At 37.9% G+C, this 23,730-nt stretch overlaps 1 protein-coding gene across 1 annotated transcript in view; it reads left to right on the forward strand.

The window, feature by feature from the left end:
• Positions 1–23,730, forward strand: part of CACNA1D (calcium voltage-gated channel subunit alpha1 D) — a 169,076-nt gene that overhangs the window by 70,336 nt on the left and 75,010 nt on the right. Inside the window, exons 8-9 of the mRNA XM_030956521.1 lie at positions 10,066–10,169; positions 20,520–20,689. Coding sequence (XP_030812381.1) covers positions 10,066–10,169; positions 20,520–20,689 — 274 coding nt within the window. The remainder of the gene's footprint in view (positions 1–10,065; positions 10,170–20,519; positions 20,690–23,730) is intronic.

The following is a 23,730-nucleotide window of genomic DNA, read 5'->3' on the forward strand; positions in this document are numbered from 1 at the left end:
ATTTTTTCCCCTGGGATTAAATGCCCTAATTATTCTGCTGTCCTTTGCAGAGTCTCCAATGACAGCAGAAAAAATAAAATCATTAAGGTAGGATGTTGAATATTTTCAGGATCAGGCAAAATGAAAAGTATAAGAAAAATATAAACAATTGATAACTGCATGAGTTGTTTTTACTTCTTTCTCTATAAGGAGTTTCCAATGTAGAAAGTATTTACAGGTACACAGGTGTCATTTTTCATTTTATTACAAATGATACTGGAATTGCTAGACAGTGAAGCAAATATTTATTGACTTAGTGAAATATAATCAGAATCAGATATTCAGGTGTCTTTGGATCTATCTTAAATGATGCCTATATAATTACATTATAGATTCAGATCCTTTCTATCTTACAGACCAACAAGTTGCCCATTCTCAAACTGAAATTACTTGCTGAGGACAAGAGGAATGACAGTTTGTGTTTGAATTTTATCACTGGATCAAGCTGAAGTAGATTTAGCTAAAAATTGGAAAAGATTTCATTTCATCTGAAAATTGTAAAAGCATTAGGGGGATACCAAACTGTAATAAAAGAATCTGAGGAAGCCATTTTAGCTCGATGTGCATGGGGTTTGTGGGTTGCTTTTTGCTTAGAACTCTGTTATTAATACACAGACTGAATGAGTTTTATACAAAACAAATAAAACCAAACCCACAAATATTAGAAACTGCACAAAATTCTCGCTTTTCACTCGGCCACTGGGGGAACAGTGAAATAAACTTATGTATGCTTCTCTTGCTAGCAGGTGTAATGTGAGTGGGTGAAATCTGTGCAATATTTTGCATCGTGTTAAGTGGCATTCTGTCAGCAAGGATGACAGCTGAAAATGACAGCTTCCAACAGCCCTCACTGGCACAGCTTGTTATCACCTGGTTAATGACAGTAAACTGCTTTGAAAATTCTCCAAGCACCAATAATGATTTTTCTCTTGTGCATATCTATTGTGAGTCAAGGCCTTGATTCTGCTGCTGCTGGGCACCCTTCAGGTCATGGTGACTCACGTGGGCATCCTGCTGCTCACCAGTTTGCATCCCATCCCCATCCCAGCTGGGTTTTAGTGTCTTCATCTGGCCTCTCCTCTCTAGCTCATAACTCCCTGGAAAGAAGGCATTACATGGCTTATCCACAAAAATTGTGACTCCTTAGTGCCAAGGTTTGAATTGAGAGGTTAAGGGGTGCTGTCCATGTTCTCAGCAGCCAGTGCAGCATGTGTGCTCCCAAATTGTGTTTGTGGCTGCTCATCTCTGTATATTCTCCATTTGGGACCATGTTTATTCCCATTCATGTCCTTTCTGTTTGCTCTGGAGCCCTCACTGGAGGTTTATGCTTTTGGTTTTGGATCCTGGTGCAGTCCTTGTTATCAGCCAAGTGGCAGCCTCCGTGTGCCCAAGTTTTTAACACTCTGGCTCACATTCTAAAGCTGAGAGCATAGTACTCTCTGCCTCATTTCCAGTTTGTGGCAGCAAGCTCTCAGGAATTACAGAACTTGAATCTGCATTTGCATATCTGGCTCCAGATTTTTCCCATGCCTTTGAAACATCTCGATGTATAATCTCCTAATGGCAAACAATTTACAAAAATTGTAAATTGCTTTTTATTTTTAGCTGCTTCACTTGATACATGGCAGCACAGATAACAAGCAGTGATACTTGCCAGCAAAACCCTCAATTTTCCTATGGGCACCAAGATGGTCACATTTAATTCTTGTTTTCACCATAGTGAAGTTATCTTGACTTAGTACACTTGAATAATCCAACTGTAGCTTGAGTGAGAGATGGTCAGGGCCTCTGAGAAACAAAGGGGATGCTTCAAAGTTGCTTCAAAGTTGGGACAAATGTATTAATGGCTACTGAATTTTATGAGGTCAATTTTATGGCCAGATGCTGCATCACTAACCCCAATTTTAAAGCTCCCCAGTTCTCTAATACCTGTCTAGAACTGTTCAGATTGACCTGAAGATTTCTGAGATTGAAGCACTCGAGCTAAAATTGCTGAATAATGGTACACTGATGTCTTACATGGTTTTGCCTATTAATACACCTACTGATATGTTAAAAAGATATTCTCTAAAGGATTCTTGTTTAAAATACTCAGATCATTACTTGAAATGTCTAGGCGATCTTAAATATACCTAAAACTCATATAAGGTTTAAGGAAAGAGATGGCAGGTTTTTTAAATATACCTTTTACTGATATGTCAATGTTAAAAAACTGTTAGTACTTTTTGCTAATAACATATATTATCATCAAAGAAATTCTTCATTCATTGTTCCTCTGCTTTTATAACAAAAAAGGGTACAGCTAAGAACCTCTCTCCTGTTTAAGAAATTGAGCTTTAAATCCCCCAATATACTCCTTGAAACATCTTAGAACATCTGAAAAAAATCCATTATTTCTATAACACAGACTGTTCAGGTTGCACTGCACTCTTGTGTATGTCTACATGCACTTTTGCACAAGTGTCTGCACAGCCAGTATATTTAATGTCAATCAGATCAGGTCAGGAGCTCAATCTCTACTCCTGACACCTTTTAGAATTCTTCCATTCAAGAATATTTAAGGGTGGAATCAGATATAGTGTACTTGAAATCAGCTGATGTGCAGCCAGAGATATTTCCTAAACACAAACAAATGTTTTACAAATACATATCACACAAGAAAACCTCTTGGCTCGTGCACAAAATGTATTAATAGGCTAGAAACAAAAAACTGCAAAATATGTTTCAAGTATTACCAAAACTGTCATCAGAGTGCTAGCAAGGAGTCTGCTAAAAATATCTTTCCAAAAATATGACCAAGAATCAAATAAGCAATAATAGTCCAGAACTTTGAATTGAATGATTTAATAAGGGGGAATCAACTACTTATGGTGATTTAAGCCATGTTAGTCCCATTCCACCTGCAGAAATGGAAGGCATGTTCCTGCATCCAAGCAATATTTGTCAGCAATGAATTTCAGCTTATTGTCTGAGAGAAGTCAAAGAATGCTTCACAGCTTTTTTTCCATTTGTAGATGAGTTGCAAATATTTAGCAATGTAAAAACTGTGAGGAATTGTGCCTGAAAAATCTTAGATAATACTTACTCCTGCCTTTTCCTCTTATGTACTTAGGGAAAGCTTAGTGCTGTTCTGCTGGCATTGCTCAGCACCACTCACAGGTCATCTGAGGGAGGCTCTGGAGTGAAACAAGTCAGCTCATCCCCAAAGGCATCCATGTGCTGCTTGCACAGGGCTCCCAGCCCTCCATGACTACATAGCAGAAAGTTAACACATGATGTGCAGCTGGAGACAGAGTGATAGAAATTTTGACTGACAGCATTAATATACTGCATAAATCTCCCTAAAGAGCCAGGGATTGCAGGCAGAATTTTTTCTGTTTGAGTGTTAACTACTTGAACCTGGTTTCATGTTAAAATCAAGATTAACCCCCCCTCCCTGCCTTTTATGTAATGATTTGTACTAATTGCTTTTTTATATTCTCTTGTTGTTAAAAGCTCTGAATCATCCAGTTTTGGATTGCAAAGAGACAGGACTTAATTTCAGAAAGAGAAAAAAGGGAATGATCAAAATCAGACATGCAAACAGAGCTACCAAGCCAAGCAATGTACAGAGTAAAAGTTTGCATTAGGATCAAAAAGGATGTGACCTATAAGTATCTCACACACACACACACACACATCCATATATATATGATTATAGTATAATTTTTTCCCAATTTGCATCTTAACACAAAGAGCCCACCAGAGGAGGATTTTAAACTAACTCACAGGGAAATCTCTTTCCCATGAGGTGAACTTGATTGACTTTGACAAGATATCTGGTATCTCAGCCTCAGCTGACTGCTGACCTGTACTGCAGTCAAAACGTGGAACTCATTTCTTGTCACAGATCATTGCAAATACTAAGAAGAACCTATTATTTCTCCCCAGAAATTTTAAATAAAACTGGGTCAAAACTGGATGGGAAATAGAGGCTAAACTTGGGGTAGTGTTAAGAACTCCGCTAGTCCATCAGCTAGAGCTTCTTCCAAAATCTTTGCCACAAGAAGCTAACAAATATTTTATAACAATCCTTGTTCCCAGTCTGTCTCAGGATAAAAATTTAGTAGATAAATTTTAGATCTTCCTGAGTATTGAGGCTTTGCTCGTTGGTGCTACATAAACTAAGGTAACAATTTTATATAATCTATCTGAAGGGTAAATGCATTGTATTTGTATTTTTTGTGTCCAGTATATGGGAAAGATTAAACACATCCAATTTTTGTATAAGGTATGGTATATATATATAGGTGGAATAGCAGATCCCAAAAGAAAGGTGATATGTACATAGTATAACTTTCATACATGATAACTAACTGTTGAAAAAAATAAATACATTGTTAATCACATTTGTTACTTAATTTTAGTAGTTTTTTGAGCCCTTAGATTTAACAAGCCAAATCTATGCATAGATTTTATAAATTTTTGTGACATTAGTTTGGGCAACACAGGTAAATAGGTATAAGCACTAACAAATTCTTAATCTGAAATTAACATGCTGCTATTTATGAGAGGAGTCAAACACTTGGATTTTGTTATATCTGGAATACAGATTTTGATAAACCTGGTAGTGCTCAACAGCAAACCTTCTCTGGGTTACTGTTTTTTAGAGGTAGCACTCTTCATGTTGTTATGGTTCTGTCCATCTGCTCTGCAGATTAAGCAGGGATGCATAATTATCTGAAAAAGATAAAACAAGTTCTTAACAGTCACGTTTGACATCTTGGCTTCCCTTGGAACAATGACTTGATTTCCGCCCAGCCCCTCCTCCCAGTTAATGACAGTAAGCTGATTAATGGAATGCCACTAACAGGAATTAGCTAAAATAGCCTCAGATAAAATTCAGTGTCTGAATGAAAGACCTACATCTAAACTCATTTCCAAACAATCATAGCAAAAATTTATAAACAGTCATGTTTTGAAGAGTAAATGCTTTATGGGAATACCAAAATGTTACAATTAATTTGCTAAGAATGGATGAAACCAACAGAAGGAGGAAAATGAAGTCTGTTCAGCTTGGTCAAATTCATTAAGCTGAAGCAGTGTCTTCCAAGTTGAGGTTTAACTTGAGAGGATCACTTAGATGTTTCCTGTATGCAATTGCACAGTACAGTTTGAGAGTCCAAATTTAAGAGGTGATTAAGCAATTATGAGGCTCTCCATGTCCTGTGACAGTTTTATGCTTCTCAATGGGATCTCTTTCTGTGTAGGCCCTACCTTGTTGCCTGAGACATGGAACTCTCGTTTTTCCAGGCGCTGCTGAGCTGAAATGCTTAACAAAGGGTGATCTCAGTGCACACCCCACCAGTGCTCCTCCATATTCTGTGTCAGAAGCACCACAAAGGGCTGAGTCTGTCCAAGCAGGACACTGCCAGGGAAATTTGTGCTTTGACTCCAGAACACTGAATATAGAATTCCATTCTTTTATAAATCCGTCTGGAGAGTTCTGTGCCTCAAGCACAGCCTGTCTTAAATCAGCTTTAAGTTAACTCCAATTCAGCCAAGAATATCTCAGGACGAAACCTTTGAAGCCAGGCAGCTTTGAAGAGCTCTCTGGTGTGCTCTTCACTGGGTAGAATAAATAGCCTGATCTGGGGTTTTGTGAACCTCCCTTCCAGGCTTCCAAGAATGCAAGGATAGTCCCACTTCACAACACTGATGTCTGCAGAATTTTTACACCTCTCAAGAGACTAAATTTGTCAGTCAGAACAATTTTTAAGATGATGAGGCAGATTACAGGTTGCACAAAGTAAACCCACCAGTTATGTGTTTGTTAGCATGTTATGAAAAGAGGAAGGTAAAATTAAAACCTAAGGAAACTAAGAAATTCAACAAATTTAAGAGAGTTTGAAACTCTGTGGAAAATCAAAATAGGTTCATGCATCAGCACATTGTATCTGTAATGCTACAAATGCAGAGTTAGAGGTTTTGTTTTATCATTAACCCCCGGTAGAGCTTATATTGATTGCAAATTGAGCTTGCAACAATTTTCAATAAAAGAATACCAGGTGTAGAGAAAAGTTAAGACCTTGATTTTCATGCAATCGCATATGAGGATTTTACTCACAATTGCCATAAGTAGGGATGAATAATGTTTTAATGATTTCTAACTGATGTTTTAGGTTCAAGTTTGCCATCTGCTGCTGTGTAATACTAAGGTTATATCTGCAGTAAATGTGACTTTTTCCCTTGTTTCACTTCAGTCTTGGTCTCTGATCATTTATGCTGTGTTGCAATGATAGTTGACTCCACCTACAGCACAGCTCACAAGATAATTAATCCAAATGCCACTTGAGGCAGTTTCACACTGTAACAAGTTTGTCCAATCAGCTCAAGATATTTCTTCAAAGTTGCAGACTCACCAACATATATGGGTAAACATAAAGAGCCAAATAAATAATGTGTAGTGCACATCTACTGTTATGGTGAAACAGAATGAAGGGATTTGAAGAAATCTTCGTCCTTCATATTGTCCATTATCTCATCTGCCCTCTGCTTGATGTGATGGACAAACTGCTGAGAACTGACATTGAAATAGTAAGACTAGACCTTTAAAAAGACAAAGGGCAAGAAGGATGGTGCTTGGTGGTGTCCTTGCCATAGGTGTTTTGAAGGCTAAAAGTCCCATGGCCTCAAAAAGACAGAACAAGTCCATTGAGAGCCATTAAATGTGACACCTCCTTTGGCACAGTGCACCCTGAGCCATAGGGCAGGAGACTCTTGCAAGACAAGGACTTTTGCTGAGGATTTCAGATGTGAGATCTCCTTGAACTCCTGGTGTTGCTTTAGCAATCTGAAATTTCTGACTTTAACTCATTCTGCACTTTGGGTAAGAAGTCAGCATTAATCACTTCAAATGAATATATCTTGGTTTTGAGGATGGAGATTTTCCTGTTCTCATATATTAACCAAGCTCTGTCTCAGTTTTTAATCAGAAGGCAAATCAATTCCTTTAATCTTTCTTTAATTGGAAGTTATGGAAAATGCCATTTGACATGTGTGAAATGAGCAGCAAAGTTTTCCAAAAGGAAAGGACTTCTTTTTGTACTTTGATCTCTGGCATTAATGCAATCTGAAATATTATTTCATGAATAGAAATTACAATGCATTACTTGATTAGGGTTTAACTGTATCTAGAATTAAATGGTAAAGTTGTTGAGTAGTTTTTAGGAATTCAATCTTAGATTTGTTCCAAGGTGTTCTGCTAGGTTCAGGTGTTCCTGAGTTAATGCTTTTGAAATAGTCCAGCATCTGTCCAAAGTGAAGCATTTCTTCTAGTACTGGTTAACTGCAGTTGCCGATTTTTGCTTCACAAAGCATTAGTCCTAGATAGATTAGCCTAAAATATTGGGTCTGAAATCCAGCTGCATAAATAAGAAAGAATTTTTTTAATATGTTACACATTAAAAAGTGAATACAAATCCCAGCTGCTCATACTAACAGAGCCTTTGTGACAGAGCATGAGAATTTCAGCTTTGCTCCTGGGTAACTAAGTTAGCAGAGTGCCTGGCTGCCTGAAAATACTCTCTTTATGAGCAAAAGCAGAGCATGGAGTTGTGTTGCAGTGACTGCCAGAGCTCTGTTTTTTGAGCTCTGCTCAAAGTAAAATTGCAAACATTAATCTCTCAGGTTTTTCAAAATTATACATAGCAGAATGTTGGCACCAATACCAGATGAATTTATGTCTGCACTCTGAACTCTGGTGGCTTGGAAACAACTGTCTGCTAATTGTAGAGTTGTTGGATGTAAAATGCATTCAGATGTATTTGAAATTTAATTAAAATGTTTGCTCTGATCACTTATTGCTAGAAAAACACTTGACCTGTATGGTAGGAGTCAGGTCTATGAAGCAAATTAATTTCTAAAGTAATAAAATAATTATGAGTATACTTTAGAAAAAAAATTGAGTAAATATTACTCTTAAAACATTAGGCCAGATGCCTATGCTTTAAAGAAGATGCAAAGGGCAGCATCCACTGGGATGAGGCAGAAATTCAGTCTGGGCAATGGGATGTGTTCTACTCATTAACTTTGGGTCTTCATTGTTGAAACTTTCCAAATACAGGGGACTCACTTTGACAGAATGGGTGTGGGTGATAAACCCCAAAACTTCACAGGCACTGTCCTTAACAGAAGCCTTTGACATGCCAAGGGTTGCTGGAGGCATTGCCCAGGAGAGTGGTAGGTACAATGGCAGCATTGTGAACGAATTTCCCAATGAATATTGCAGAACTGAACAATGAAAGCTTGGCATCTCTTAAAGGTAATGAAGCCAATTTTGCTGAATGGCTGCAACCCTTGTTTATTTTAACTTCTCCAAAATACAGTTTTATTGGAATGGGGAAAAAAAATCCAAACCAAATGTGTTTTCAAGTTTTCTTTTTTTTTTTGTAGCAAGTGTAATCGTAAGTTACTTGTCAGTACCTCAGTTCAATTAAAAAAAATTTAAAAGCTGATACATAGACTCTTTTAAAAGGTGCATGAAGAAGCTGTGTAAACTCATTTGTTTTGCCTACTTAGGAAGTTTGTTTACTTTAAGTACAAACTGATGCTATCACTGGTCACCATGGAAGCGAAGGGCCTTTGGGCCTTAACCTGCAAAGACTTAAAGCTTCTGTCTAACCATCCATAGGGTCCCCTTGCAGAAACTGAGATTATGATGTTTAAAAGACAGGGCAAAAAATAAAAGAAGAAATTTTGGAAAATGTTTGTTCTCATGTTTAGTAGGTTTATTCCAATGGAGATGTTAAGGAGAGGTGTCAAACTTGACTGTCAGTAGAGCTCAAAGCCTAATCACAAATTTGAGATACAAAAACCCAATGACATTCACAGAAGAGAAAACATATTTGCAATTAGATTGTTCTGCAGTAACACATGTAATTTTGTTGTCTGCTGAATTTTCACGACTATAAAACATCTTAAGAAGAATCCAGTGCAAAAGTCAGAATAATTCCTCTTCAAGAAGAGCTATTTCTAAGAAGCTTCACATCCAAATTATTTTTGTGACTTATCAAAATGTCTTTTTCCACCTGAATCCTACACACAAAACCAAATTTGCCTGTTTTAAAATATCTATTTTTCTTAATAGGCCTTCTTAGATCTCCATGGGTATATTTCACAAGTCCGTCCTTGGATAGGTATGATGAGCTGGCTAAGAATAGCAAGTGGAAGAAATCTTTATGGAAAATATTGTGTGAGTCTATAAAGAGTGTATTGGAAGCTCAGTGACTTCAACTTCACTTAAAAAAATCCTCAACAACCTTTTAAATTTTATTCAACCTTGGTCTGGATATATAAGTCATGTTCAGAAGTTTTCCTGGAATGTTTCCATGTTTCCATTGTGTTTCTAAAATTTGTTTTCAAATTTTCATTTTCCTAAAATTGTGTTCATGCTTTTTACACAGACTCATTCTCATTTATTTCTTTTTGAATTAATTTAAAATATCTGACTGCATTTGATTGCTTTATTTCAGGAAAAAGTGTGGGAATTCTGTGTTACAAAAAGTAACACTGCTTGTACAGTTGAGATACATATTTCTGTTTATTTTTTCCAATAATCATCCATGTAGACAGGATATAAATGAACTGAAATTCCTAAGATTTCAATATAATTTGTGATCATCATCTTAATTGGAGATCTGAAATTTAGTTCATGTTCTCAGCATTAAATATTTATTCCTATTATTATTAATACTCCTTATTCCATAATATTCCTGCAGGGAAAAAGATTAGAATTGTTGCAGTGCTCCATTTATGTTTGATAATATTTCTGATCCAAATGCTAGTTTCACTCAGTGTTTTGTTTTAGGGTTTGTGTTGGAAATGCAAAGTGAATATGACCAGTGCCTTCTTACTCTCATTGTTCTTTGATTTCTGAAGGAATACATAGCATGTTATCTAATCTGAATGATCAAATTCTCCTTTCTCTGATTCTTCGTTGCTGTAAATATAGTGATCTACTCTATAAGATCATCTTATTTCTTGCAGATGAATGATGCAATGGGATTTGAATTGCCATGGGTGTATTTTGTCAGTCTCGTCATCTTTGGGTCATTTTTCGTACTAAATCTTGTTCTTGGTGTATTGAGCGGGTAAGCATACACCTTTTTCATCATGAAGGCAGAGTCCTGAATCCAGTTGCCATGAACACACAGGTTATCTCATCCAGGTGAGACTTCAGTTGGGATGACATCTTTTAGTGAACCTCTATTGCTTCCTCCTCTAATTACAACACAGAAAAGTTTTCTTGTATCTCTCCTATAAATAACATACAAACACCAAAATTGGAGTTTAGACATCCCAGTATGTACCCTTCATGTCCTTTTGGCAAAGTCATAAAAAAGACAAAAAATTCTCATGCACTCATTTGGATGTTATTTCAGTTAATCCTCTAAAGCCTCACATCTACAACAAAATTTGGGTAAGTAAATTGAAACAATTATTCATTGACTTTTTAAAGATCTGGATAGGCCATAAATTTTGTGTTGAACCTACGTGGTCTGGCAGCTGCACAAAGGACTCTGCTGTTTAATGAATGACTGAATCATAACTTATTTCCTTGCGTTTTACAGGTAAATGATGCAATAGGATGTGAGTGGCCATGGATCTATTTTGTTAGTCTTATCATCCTTGGCTCATTTTTCGTACTTAACCTGGTTCTTGGTGTACTTAGTGGGTAAGCAGTTGAGTTAACCTTGTGTATGCTACTGCTACTTGTAAGATGGCCTCTGCATTGACTCCAGCTTCTCAGCAATGGCTTTTTTGCATGCACTTGAGACTCTTATGTCATCCTACCAGTGTTTGCTCTTTGGACTGAACTGTGTGATTTGAATGCCTGTATCTGTCTTGACATCACGTTCACCATGCTTGCCAAAAATATTCATTCAATGAGGCACTAATCTCCTTATTCTATAATATTCCTGCAGAAAAAAAGATTTTGTGCACAGAGATGGTGGTGCACCCATACAAATATCCTCCCCTGCTGTTATATACAAGTGTCTTTTTCTGAAAAACCAACTTCTGCTTTTCTTCAAATAGTCATGGTTCAATTGGAGTGTTATTTATGTTTAACAGTTGCATATTTTACTCAAAATATGGCAAAATATTTTTAATAAGTGCTTCAAGACCTGTCTTACAGAGTGTGGTTGCACTACCCTGACAGTGTTCAGTGATTCCTGGGTTGTAGAACTGTGAACTGCTGTGACAACCTGCACCAGGAGCTGGTAAAGTAATGTATCAATTCATCAATAGTAATGTATCAATTTAATACAGCTGTCAGTGGGAGGCTGTCACAGCTTTTTGTTGGTTTGTGCACTCCAGGCTCCAGCCAAGAACTAAACCTGTGTCAGTTCTAGCTGTATAATGTGCTTTAAAACTGTGGTTTATGGCAAGAGTTTGCCAGATTTTCTTTTTACAAAGTCCCCTTATGTGAAGTTACAACCCTATTTCCTTTGCCATTTCCTGATTTCTAACATACTTGAGCTTGGGAAACTCCAGTCTATGGTAAAGATATTTTTTGATAAATATATAAAAGATCCAGCTATCATTCAAGTGCTGAAAAGAAAATCATTATGGTTGCATCCATTAGGTTTTAGTTGTACAGCAAACAATATTGTTCTGGCAATGTCAGGCAAGTCGTGCCATCTTTGGCAACCAACAGAAACATTTCCCTTGCATGGAAAGCAGCCTGACAGTGCAGGTGATGGTGTCATCAGGGTGCTGATAGAGTCTGCAGCCACGTTCATGGTTTTGCTACACTGTATCTGAAAGAAATGATAAAATGATTATTATATTCCTGGAAAGCAGATAAGCAAACAAGATTTCCAGGTGTTGATGTAATTTCGTTACAAGAGCACTTTTATTTGATGAGTGGTTTTACATTGTGCTTTTTAAAATATTTAGCCATTTATCTGTGATGGATTACTGTTGCACACAGGAAACCAGAGAAAGTATAGTTTTGCCTACTTTATAAAGCAGATGTTGAAAAGAAATATGGTACTGTTAAAACAACACTGCTGATTTTTAGATTTAACCTTGTCCTTCCAAGGACAAATGTGTAAATGTGTAAATTGTTGCAAAACTAAGGGCCCAGCTTTCAGCCACCCTGGAAAATGAAATAAGAAGGAGGACAGATAAATGACGGTAGTTACAGTGTAATTTATTTCTTCTTTTGATGCTGTTACCTAACGTTGCTGTGTGACTGGCCTTTGCACTGAAGTCATTACAGGATTAGGCTCTCACAGTTCCTTCTCTGGCCCTTAAGAACATCACAAGCACCAATTAATTTTCTTCCTGTCCTGTGAAGATGTCTGGTAACAGATAATGAATATTCCTGTTTTTTCTTCCATGACTCGAATTGTTATTGGTCTCAGTCTTTTCTGTTTTTATAAAAAAATTACAGGGAAAGTGACACCAAATCTGGTGTTTTGTTGCCCATATTGATGTCTTTTCCTGAAGTCATGGAAATTTAGACATACTCTCACGAATCAGCTTAACATTTGAATAAGCTTAAAATACTGTGTGAAGTTTTCAACATTTTGATACATATATTTTTTGGAATATGGAGTAGTTTTTTAGCTGTCATTCCAATACAGGGAAGAGGTGTTCCCTTGTCCTTGGGTTCCTTCCTGCAGACAAGAAATCACCACTGATTTTTAGGTTTTGTGATCCATAGATCTCTAATGCTCCTCACAACCCTTGCTGGCTTCCCTTGGATTTTCAGCGCACAGAAATGGCAGTGAAAAGTGAAATCTCCTTATATTCATCAAGCCATTAACTGCTAAATTAATTTTTCTGCCATAGTGTCAGCCAGGGTCAATTGAATGCTCAGGGTGCTTGATGAATTGTCTGAATCCATGTTTGCCCTAAATACATGAAAGAGCCTTCCTAAAACTCCCAGTTTTTGTTTTCTTTCTGAAGACAATGACATTGGAGGGCTGAGACATGTGATGTATAAATATCACCACGGACTGACATTGAAAGTGCAAGGAGGAAGTCTAAGGAGATGCTCCTAAAAGATACCAGTCATAGCAAACTGGTGTTTGGTAGAGAAGTGAAGGGAATGTCCTGACATACTTGTGTGAAACTCTGACAAACAAGGGCCAGTGTGGAATACTGTTACTCTGATTTATTTTAAGCAGTATATGACAGTTGTATATAAATAATTTTCCCCATACTTTCTGTTTAGAGCTCCAAGTCTAAATTTTATGGATAAATTTGATGTACTAGTAAGATCCAACGGATGCTTTTGTGTTTCTTAGTAGAAAAATATTTTTCATTCTGAGACAAGCATTGAATGTATCACACATATGTTTTTTGGTTTTATTTAAAAGTTATTAGCTTTTATGTTTTATACTCGTCAAACCATAACACGAAAACTTGGTTTATGATAAATCCACAGATAAAGTTAAATTTTACTAAACCAATCAAATATCAAGAATGCAAAAATTATGCCAACTTACTTGAAAAGCATGGCTCTGCATACAGATTTTGAAATTGGAATCTGAATGCTTAATACCTTTTCTGTATGAAAGTGTTACTTCCTTTATATCAGGTTGTGCTGTGTACATTTTAATCTGTTTGCTGTTTTTGATCTGTTTGTTGTTGTAAAATATTCAGTTATTCTCTTTGCACTCCTTTGTTATTCTGTGACCATCTGCCCCTTTGTAGTTCTGTAATGCCTCTTGTGCACTGCATGTTTGATGTATTTAGGTACTGTAAAATGGATGAGAATGATGATTAGGCAGAACTTTTGTTTTACATCTAGCTCTTTCTGAAGGTGAGTGTTTCCTGGTGATCCATGTCAGTCTTGCCTGCAGAAGGTGACATTCTTAAAAATACAGTTCATATTTTTAATATCAGTAGTGTAAATGAACAGAAACAATGCGTGTATGGAATCTGCATGTGGTAAATATTGTGATTTCTGCATGGAAGCTGACTGTGGAGATTTTTTTTCCTAAGTAATTCCCTTGGATAACAAGGATAGAGAGAATTCGTAGGCTTGAGTTAATTCAGCTTTTTAAAAAACTCTAGAAAACTCTTTTTACTCTTACTGTTTTTACTCTGGAAGTATTCACAGTACTCTAAAAGTGAATTCTCTGAAGGTATGAAATACTAGGCATAGAAACTGGGAGCTCAGGACAGTCCTCCTCCAGATATTCCAGTGTAAAAGACCAGAGCCTAGAATGGTTATTGGTGCAAAAGAGTGAGCTGAAATTGAAAGTTAGAAATTATAAGGTTAAGGTTATTAGAAAGTTAACAAATAAAGATCAGGATGGAGATACTCATCCCTCCTGAAAGTGTAGAAAGTTAAAATAAAAAAAACCCAAGAAGTTAAAATAGGCATGTCAGTAATTTAGCATGCATTTAACTGGTTTGCTATGAACAGAGGAAATAAATCATTTACCAAGAGGCATGGCTTTTAATGATGCATGATAATCTATTCCTGAAGATAGTCTTTATCATTAGGAGATGGGTTCTGCTGATGGCATTTTCTGCTCAAGGCATTAGTGTTTCTTTGGGTAGCCACGGGAACAAATAAAACCTTTCAAATACACTCTAATAAATTTATAAGTTGAATTCATTGCCTATTGCCTTGCAAAATGACATCAAAACATAGGCTTTGACATGTCCTTACATCCTCCTGCATGTGATCTTGCAGGTTACTAAGGGAATGTTAATTTTTTCAATTTGTTTTCCCCAGCAATGTTTGCAATCTATGTACATAGTGATTCTAAAAGTTAAGGGTGTGTGCTCATCCACCCCAATCTCCCAGCGGTATCTGTCAATTAATGTCATATAAATGATGTTGGTGCAGATAAGCTTATACACCTAAGAACTGTTGTCTACAGTATATATGGAAAAAATCATAGAAAAAGACATTTGAATAATGATTCACCAAATAGAAAATGGCAGTAAACTGTCATCCATAGCCTTTCAGCAAAAGGAAAATGAACTGGTTTTGGCAGGGCTCCTTTTCACAGCAGCAGGAAGGCCTAGTGAGAAATATAAAATAAAAATTACTGCTGAAAATGTAACTCCTTCCCATAAATAAACTGAATATACTTTGGAAACAAGGAGAGGGACTTCAGCTATAGATCTCAAGAAGTTATAAGCTGAAGCAGGGTCATTTAATTTCTGTGTCATGGTGAAAGTAAAACTTTTGAAAGCAAATATTATATTTGATCAATCAGTTGAATATACTAACAATAATTAATCAGCAAATACTTGCAGCTGTATACAGCAGAAAGTAACTGATTGCTTTAGATAGAAACCACTAAAGTCAGGTCAGGTCTGAAGTCTTGAATAAGAGCTTGGAGGGAACTGATTTTGTTTCAGTCTTGTCTGAACTCACCACACCGAGGTTTTTTAGGGATTAATGCTGTGGGGTGCTTGCTGGGGAGCCCCTGGCAGGGATCAAGACAGGGCAGCTTCACAAACCCCATGGAGGCGGCACGGATCGATGTCAGGGGATGGCAGCCTCTGGTCCTGGGCTCACACCTGCCCCTTCTTCTGCCAAGAAATCCTGAGTGCCCTGGGCCAAATGGGGCTTGACCCAGGAGAGGAGGGGCACATCTTAATATGCAGATCTAATTAACAATGGTCTGAAACAGCAGATCTCGGTTTTGGCGCTCTGTCAAATGGTTCCCTGTCTGTCTGTTCCTACTGGTGATCCCATAGCTCTCTGGCACAGTAAGGCTGGACAGGCCCCTGCTCCACAGAGCTGCTGCTGGAGCTGTGGAATGCACATTTTGGTAATTGCTGACCAACTGCGCAGAGATAGCCATGGGTGGGTAATACCAGTTTGCATTTCCCCATCAAGGGCCCAATGCTCCTTGCTCAAGGAAAATTCCTGCTAGGACTTTTTGGTTTTGCCCTAGAGTAATAATTCTAGTGTTCAGCCTGTGAGGTTTTTTCCCTCTAAAAGAAGGGGTGACAATGATGTCTACAAATCTCCTGTATTTAAAGATGTGATGTACTTAACCTTTTTTATGTCTCTTCACATCTGTTACACTCTACACCCAGCTATGAGCTGCTGTCCCTGCTTAGCTGTACACTTGAGGTAGTTTTAGTTCTCTGACTTGATTCTGCTGATTTGTTGGTTGGTATGGTTACCACTGTGTGAAACCTCTCCTGCAAGTCTGGTGCCCAACACTGTACTCGTGCGAGTACATTTTTGTTATTATGTGACAGTTCTCTGTGAATAAATGAGTCTGGGATGTCTGGTTGGCAGTTCTACATATAGAATTAGCTTAACACTTTCCCCATACCAGACCCTGTGTGCAGTGAGCTCTGTATGCAGGAGATTCACTCTCCCTCCCACTGCATTTGCAGTGACACAAAAGGGCAGGAATATGGCTAGCAAAGGGTTTGTGTCCTGCTTTATGCTCTGATATCAAAAGCACCTGTTTGTTTCCCATCATCAATGCCTAGAGACACACAGAAGTTTCAACCACACTCCTGCTGCTGTGCAGGCCCCCTGATGAAATGTCCCTGGCCTTTAGCATGGGAAAGCTTTCAGCTGGTAGGAGGCTGGTAGAGGTGTCTCCAGTTATTCTATCTGTAAGTACACAGAGAGAAGGGAGAGTGTACCAAAGAATTTCAACAAATTGCCTTAGGATTTTTGGTTAATATGACCTTGCCTGTAATTGAAGGTGTGAGAACCAGGGAGATGTAATTGAGTCCCAGCAGGCACTCTGCTGCCACTTCCACCTTGTTGCATCAAGCCATTCCCAACTGATGCACATCAGCAGGGGTTATTTCACTCTGCTGAGGAAAGAAAAATCTGGCATGATTACCCCAGACTATTGAAGCATGAATTCAAGCCCTGCATTTTATATGCTTCTGCCTCAACAACCATTGATGATGATGGTGTTGTGCCTGAACAGAGAAATGAGATCATCTTTCTGCTAGGAGACGAGGAATTTTTGGGCAACAGAAATAAACTCTGAATTTTATATAGTAGGTTAGTTATCACTAAAAGTAAATGAGATTATGTAAATTAGTCTCCATAAAATGCTTTATTTTGCAAGTGATGTCTCTATTGTGCTGCAAATGCAGCACCCCCTGCCCAAAATACTTTCAAATATCAGATCCAGGTCACTTTATCAAACCAGAATGAAATACGTGTTTCAAAGTTAGCTCTTAGCACAGGCATTTGTGAAACCAAATATTTACAGAGCTTAAGTCCACTTACTGCAATTAATGTGCAGTTTCTTGAGCCTGTCAGCTTCAGAGGCTGCTGGCCTGAGTGCTGGGTTGATGACAGGAGGCCAGTTCAGGCCACCAGTCTGACCACGTCAGTCCCTGTGTTGCCTGCAGAGCTGAAAGATTTTCTTTTCTGCCCTGGACCCACCCTTCCCACTCCCCAGCCATGAAATGCTGCACAAGCAGCTGTCTTAGTCCTCCTTCCAGGAAATCAGCCAATGTCTGTGTATCTTTACCTAAATATGCAAGTATCTTTTTGTCCCGATGTCTTTGTCAGGAGCTTTAAAGAGCCGACATCTCTCCCACTTCTCACCCCATCATCTTTTTCAAATTGCTTATTTCTTGGCCAAGAAAAAGAGACGCTTTTGTTTTGCCAACAGGAAATTAATTACTTTCCAATTCTATTAAATTCTCCTTTCTTATTAATGGCATTCCCCTAAAAGGAGTATGTACATATGTGTCTGAGGGATGTCCCAAATACCATTGAGCGAGATTCTTCCCTCCCCCTTTTTAAAAAAAAAAATTAAAAATTACCTTCTCATGTTTTATAGTTCCTTATAAACAATCAGTTTTAAAAATAAAATTGAAATTTTTAAGTATCATGGAAATGAGCACCTTTGTATCTCCCCCTACTGATAAATGGCAGCAGCCTGTAGCAAGGCAGCATCTGACTTCTGTGCAGTACTAAAGGGAAAGGTCAGAATCAGCTGTGTATAAAAACTAGGTTTAATTCTCTGTATGCAGCTGTTTTAATGTGAAGTCAAAGAGCAGTTCAGCCATGGGTGAAGTTCTGTTCAAAGGATCAGCCTTGCCAGCTGATTAACTAAAAAATTATTTTGTTCACTCTATATAATAATAGCAACTTTGTTTTACTTCACCCTCATGCGTCACATCTCCTTTGAATTAATGAGAAATACCTGAAGGACTTTAAATGAAAAACACATGAATACTTAGTAAAAGCCAGCAAGGCTTGCTACTTCTCATTTCCTCCTCTGCCATGATAGCTCTTTCTCCAGAGATCCTGCCTGTGGGAAGTGAGTCATGAGCACGCTGCCTCAATCAGGTGGAAAGGACAGGCTCTAATCCTCTCTCTGAGAGAAGCTTAAACCTGGCATTCCTTAACCCAAACAGTTTCTTGTTGACTTGTGCAGTCACTCTGGTTATTTTTTAGAGTGATTATCTCTCAGAGAGATCTTTAGAGCTCTCTCTCTCACTGGCATTTTTGTGAGGAGATGGCCTCTTGCAGGATCTGGTCCTGGATGGGAGGTGAAGGGTAGCAAATGCAAAGCAAGCACAGGCATTCTTCATTACAGCGCCATCAGATGGAACAGGATGATCCCCATGTGCCAGGCTGAAGTGCTGTTGAATTAAGTCCTCAGCTGTAAAAGATGAAATGCCTGCCTCTTAGCATTTGCAGCAGAAAGCTGTGTAACTTCTGCAACATAACATTAAAAAGCCTCCAGCATCTCTATAGTTGTATGTAAACAGCTTAACACTTAAATTTACTGATGTCATCTAAATACTAAATTTTTTCTCTGACATGTTTAAAGACTAAAGCAGCCAGTAAAAATAAATAAGATGCCCCCTGGAGTGATTATGTGTTTGTAATTCTAAACAAACAGTGTATATCACCAAATTGTAATATTATTTTGAAAAATGGAGACTTTCTGTTATTCTATTCTGCTTTCTTAGGGCAATATTTTTATTGCTAATTGTTTGACTGTCTTAAAATATTTTTGTCTTATGCGAATTTTATAATATTTTCCACTTGAGAAAGGGTATTATTGAGTGGTTCAATAAATTTCCCCTTAAGAGCGTATTAACTAGGGAATATCTTCAAGTGAAATTTTCCAATAAATAAAGGAGATGCAAATTCATGGAAAATGAAATTGCTCTAACTTTTTTTTAAAGTTTAACTTAAGCCCTATTGTAATATTAATGTGAGTAGCAATAGGACAAGGGCTAAACTGCTTAAAACTGAATGAAGGCAATTTATATCAATATTAGGAAGAAATTCTTCCCTGTGAGGGTGATGAGGCCCTGGTACACATTGCCCACAGAAGCTGTGGCTGCCACATCCCTGGAAGTGCCCAAGGCCAGGTTGAACAGGGCTTGGAGCAGCCTGGGGTAGTGGAAGAGGTCCCAGTGCAGGAACACAGAATGGGATGAGCTTTGAGGTCCCTCCCAACCCAAACCCTTCAAAGATTAACATGTTAGTCAAAACAAGCTAACTTTAGATACTGAATTGTATGTACTTAGCGTACAATCCAAAAGATCCTTGCCTGCCCCTAACACTACATATTGATACTCAGATAAATTGGAATGTGTTTGTCCTTGTCGCAGAGGGGGTTTCTCATTTGGAGCTGTGGATCACACCAAAAGTTTTAATGATGTTGGCATGTGAGATGTTGTGCAGGGAGAATATAGAATGTAATTGTTAGTTGTCTTGAGTCATATGTAATTCAGGAAATCTTAGATTTATGGGGTAGTTCAGGTTGAAAAAGACCTTAGGGAGGCCATTTTATCCAATCTCCTCATCAAAGAGCATGATTTCATTATTTTTATTATCATTCCATGACAATTCAGGGATTGATCCCAGTCATGAACTAAACTGGATAGAGAGTCCAATACATTGTCTTGAGACTGGGGCAGTGAGATAGAGGATTAAGTTTCTGTTTCTGATCTGTGAGGACTTCTAGGTTCTGTTGCAGGGAGAAAATTTCCAGCATCACAGGAGTCTGTGTGTGATATTGTTAAGGGAGAGCCCAGAAGTGGGGTTCTGTGTGTTTGGACATGGCCAATGAACTGTGACCGGGAGAGGAAGGATTTTAGAATGGGCTTTTCTAAAACCAGAATTTTCTTTTCACTGAAACTTAATACTTAAATGTGAAATTGCTTCATTATTGCAAGCTAGTTTCTGTTTGTAGATAAAAGAAATTTTGAGATCTGTATAGAAGAGCAGTAATTAAATGAGAAGAGTTGACTCTTCCCTTATGGGAAGTGTCAAAAATACCGCTTAATTTTTGATTAAATCATAAAAGCTCTGAAAGTTGAGATGTGAAGTGGTAGGGATTTGCCATGACTTCTTTGCACCTCTACCTTGTTTTCAAAGCAGCACTCCAATCTTCAGTGTATTTTCTATGTCACTGTGCTAATCTGCAGTGTCAAGACTTTGATTAAAATGCCAAAGAGTTTGTCAATCAGTGTTTTTTTTCTGCTTTATCTGCATTTGATAGAGAATTTTCCAAAGAAAGGGAAAAGGCCAAGGCCCGCGGGGACTTCCAGAAGCTACGTGAAAAACAGCAGCTTGAAGAAGACCTGAAAGGATATTTAGATTGGATTACCCAGGCAGAAGACATTGACCCTGAGAATGATGAAGAGGCTGATGAAGAAGGCAAAAGGAACAGTATGTATTCCTTCCTGTCTACTTCTGTGGGGACAGTTTGACTCTTCCTGGGGGTGTTGCACTGCAGGGAAGGCAGCCTGGCCAGTGCTTTCCCTTTCCCAGTTTGCAGAAGTGTTGGTTAGCAGAGCAATTTTCTGTCAATATGGAGATGCTGAGTCATGGAAGGTAATTTGGAATCCTACAACAAAATTCTGCTTGGGGTGTCCATGTATGAATCACTGTCTGCATTCAGTCACTACTGAGACTTATAAACTTTGCTTTATTTGTGTTCTGGAAAGAGTTAGTGCAGAGAAGCCATATGCCATTAAGTGTTATTGTAAATCCTCAGAATGTGTTTTCCTGTGGATGCATGCAAGGAAAACAATAATGATATAAAGTGCTTAAAAATATGACCAAAGTTACAGTCAAGAAATAACCTTATGCTAATACGGAGGATGTTTTGTTGTTGTTGTTGAAATAGGAAAACAACATTCTATGTCTTTCTTTTTGATATTCAGAATACAATAGAGAACATTTTTACTAGCTATCTTAACTGGGTGTGCAGTAAATGAAATCTTGTGGGATTTTCACTTGACACTAAGAAATATAATTTATGATGTATTTATTTAACAGTAGGCTGTTAGAACCAGGTGATTTATCTGGTAGTTTGATGTTGAAGTATATTGAAGTATGATAGACAGTATACTATCTCTGTATTGCAGTGATAGTAGTAGTTTTTCAGAATCTTTGAGTTTCAGAATTTTATGAGTCCTTTAGTTCACAATAAAAGTAAAGTATGTGAGTAAGGGACTGTGTTACTGACTGGAAGGACACTGATTTTATGAGAGGCTGCAAGGGAAACTGTGGGTTGCTGTTGATTCCTGCACCACCGGAAAGGAATAATTTATGTCTATTGGAAAATATGTTGCACAAATAGAATTTTTATCTAGAACGGAGCAAAAAAAGCCAGAATTCACAACACTTCGTTATTGCTACTAATGTGTGGAAGGAGTGCATAAACTCTGGGTTTGAGTACTGGTATAAAATCCTAAGCCTGAGATGCAAAAGATGGCACATTTTGTGGAGTAAGTACATTTGTACAAGGCTGCTGTGTAGAATTCTAGGTGATGCTGAGTTTGCAGAGAGTGTTGGATGACTGGGTTGTCAGCTGTGGTGCCAATGGACTCGGTTTACAGGTGAAATTCCAGGAACCCTTTTTGTCCTGTTTAAATTGGATGTCTGTTAATAGGCTGCAAAAACCCCCCATTTGCTCTGGCATTCTTTAAAAAGCTTTGAGGTCATACAGATAATATGCAAAATTACTTTGCATATCTACTGAGTTTGAAAGAACTTTTATGTCCAAGCTGTTAACTTAGGCATAATTTTAGGCTAAGTTAAAGGTTGTAGAAGACTTGCAGAGTGAAAATAGAAGGAAAGTAATTAAAAGAGCTTTAAGAGAAATGCCAAGAATTTAATTTCAGGCAGACATATATGCTTTTGTGTGAAAATGTACAGTGAACAGGCAATCTTCTAGCACTCCTGGATTTATGCACCTGTCCTTAAATATGAGGCTTGGTATTTCAATGTTAATATCAATTGCAACGGCCTGTAAAGGAGGAAGGGTTGCCGAGTTGCCCCACCTCCTTGCATTTCAGATATTTTTAGGTAGTAAATTTAGTTGAAATGTATTGGTGATGTTTTTTTCTTGAGCCATCTTGGAAGCATGAAGTAGAGCTGGGTCCCAAGATAGTCAAAATAATAATTTTCAGGCTTCTAGGCAACTCTGTATCTGTTTTGAATATCTAAACCTCTGGGTGATACAGATTACTGCTGGTTTATGGAGATGGATGATCACCATGGTGCCCCTCAATGATGTAGAAGAGCTCTGGGTTTAGGATACACAAGATTTCTGTGGCAGGCAAAGGCAGAGATTTCAAAGATGGTTAAGTCAGTGATTAATAGTTTCTCATGTAATTGTTTAAAATTGCAGTTGAGGTTCCTGCAATGCCCCCCCACCATTTGAAAATTTCTAATCATAGAAGTCATTAAGTAATTTATTTATAAATCCTATGCATTTGTATGTCTCTGTTGCTGATAATGGGCAGGTATTCAATGCTGTTGAATAACAGAATACTTTTAATTACTAGAATTGTAAACATGCCTTTAGTGAAAGTTGGAAGTCTTTATTATTGATTATCCTGAAGCCAATGAAAAAAAACTTCCATTGCCTTCAAAGCACTGCGAATTTAGCTCAAAATGCGAGGAGCCGTGAGAGGTGAGGGGTTTAGCTGTGACAGTCGTGCTGCCGGTGATGTCAGTCTGTTTTGCCTAACCTTGCCTGTGTTGTGTGTACGGACACGTCTTTGTTTTTTGCGTTGCGACTGCTGCCACCTCCCGCGTCACTGCTGGGATTACATGTGCTTCCCCAGGGCTTACACTGGCTGACTTAATGGAAGACAAGAAGAAAAGCAGACTTAGCTGCTTTGGCCGTTCTTCCAATAAACATGGTAAAACGTGCTCGGATTTGCAGTTGAACTTTTCTTTTTTGCCCATACTGCATTGGATGTGGTAGCTTTCGGGAGCACAGACTCTTTGCATTTCTCTAACCTAGGCACAGCCCTCTAGCATGGAACCCCTTGTGCATGCAGACCTTCCTCCTGGTTGAAGTGCATGTTTGAAATAGAGGTGCTGCTCTTCCTCCCTAAAGCAGAGTGGTTAATCCATTCACATTTCCCCTTTGTCTGTGTCTTTGTCTGTGGCTGTTCTTGAAGAATAGGTTTTCTTTTTCAGAAGTCAGGTAAACCAGATGAAAAATCTATTTTAAATTTAGGCATGAAGAAAGTAATAAAAGTATTTTACAAGATTTATAATGCATCAAAGTGTAAGCTTAGAACAGCATGATGATAACACTATTTACTTTTGATACTTATGATGTAGAATCTAACAAAACATAACAAGCTTTTACTGTAACTCCTTTTGTTATTGATGGTTTTGTTTCTGTAATTTGTTTTATTCACTTCTTCCCACCCACACTGAAGATGGGCAGGAGGTTTAAAGTATGC

Source organism: Camarhynchus parvulus, chromosome 12, assembly GCF_901933205.1.
Source record: "Camarhynchus parvulus chromosome 12, STF_HiC, whole genome shotgun sequence".
NCBI lineage: Eukaryota > Metazoa > Chordata > Aves > Passeriformes > Thraupidae > Camarhynchus > Camarhynchus parvulus.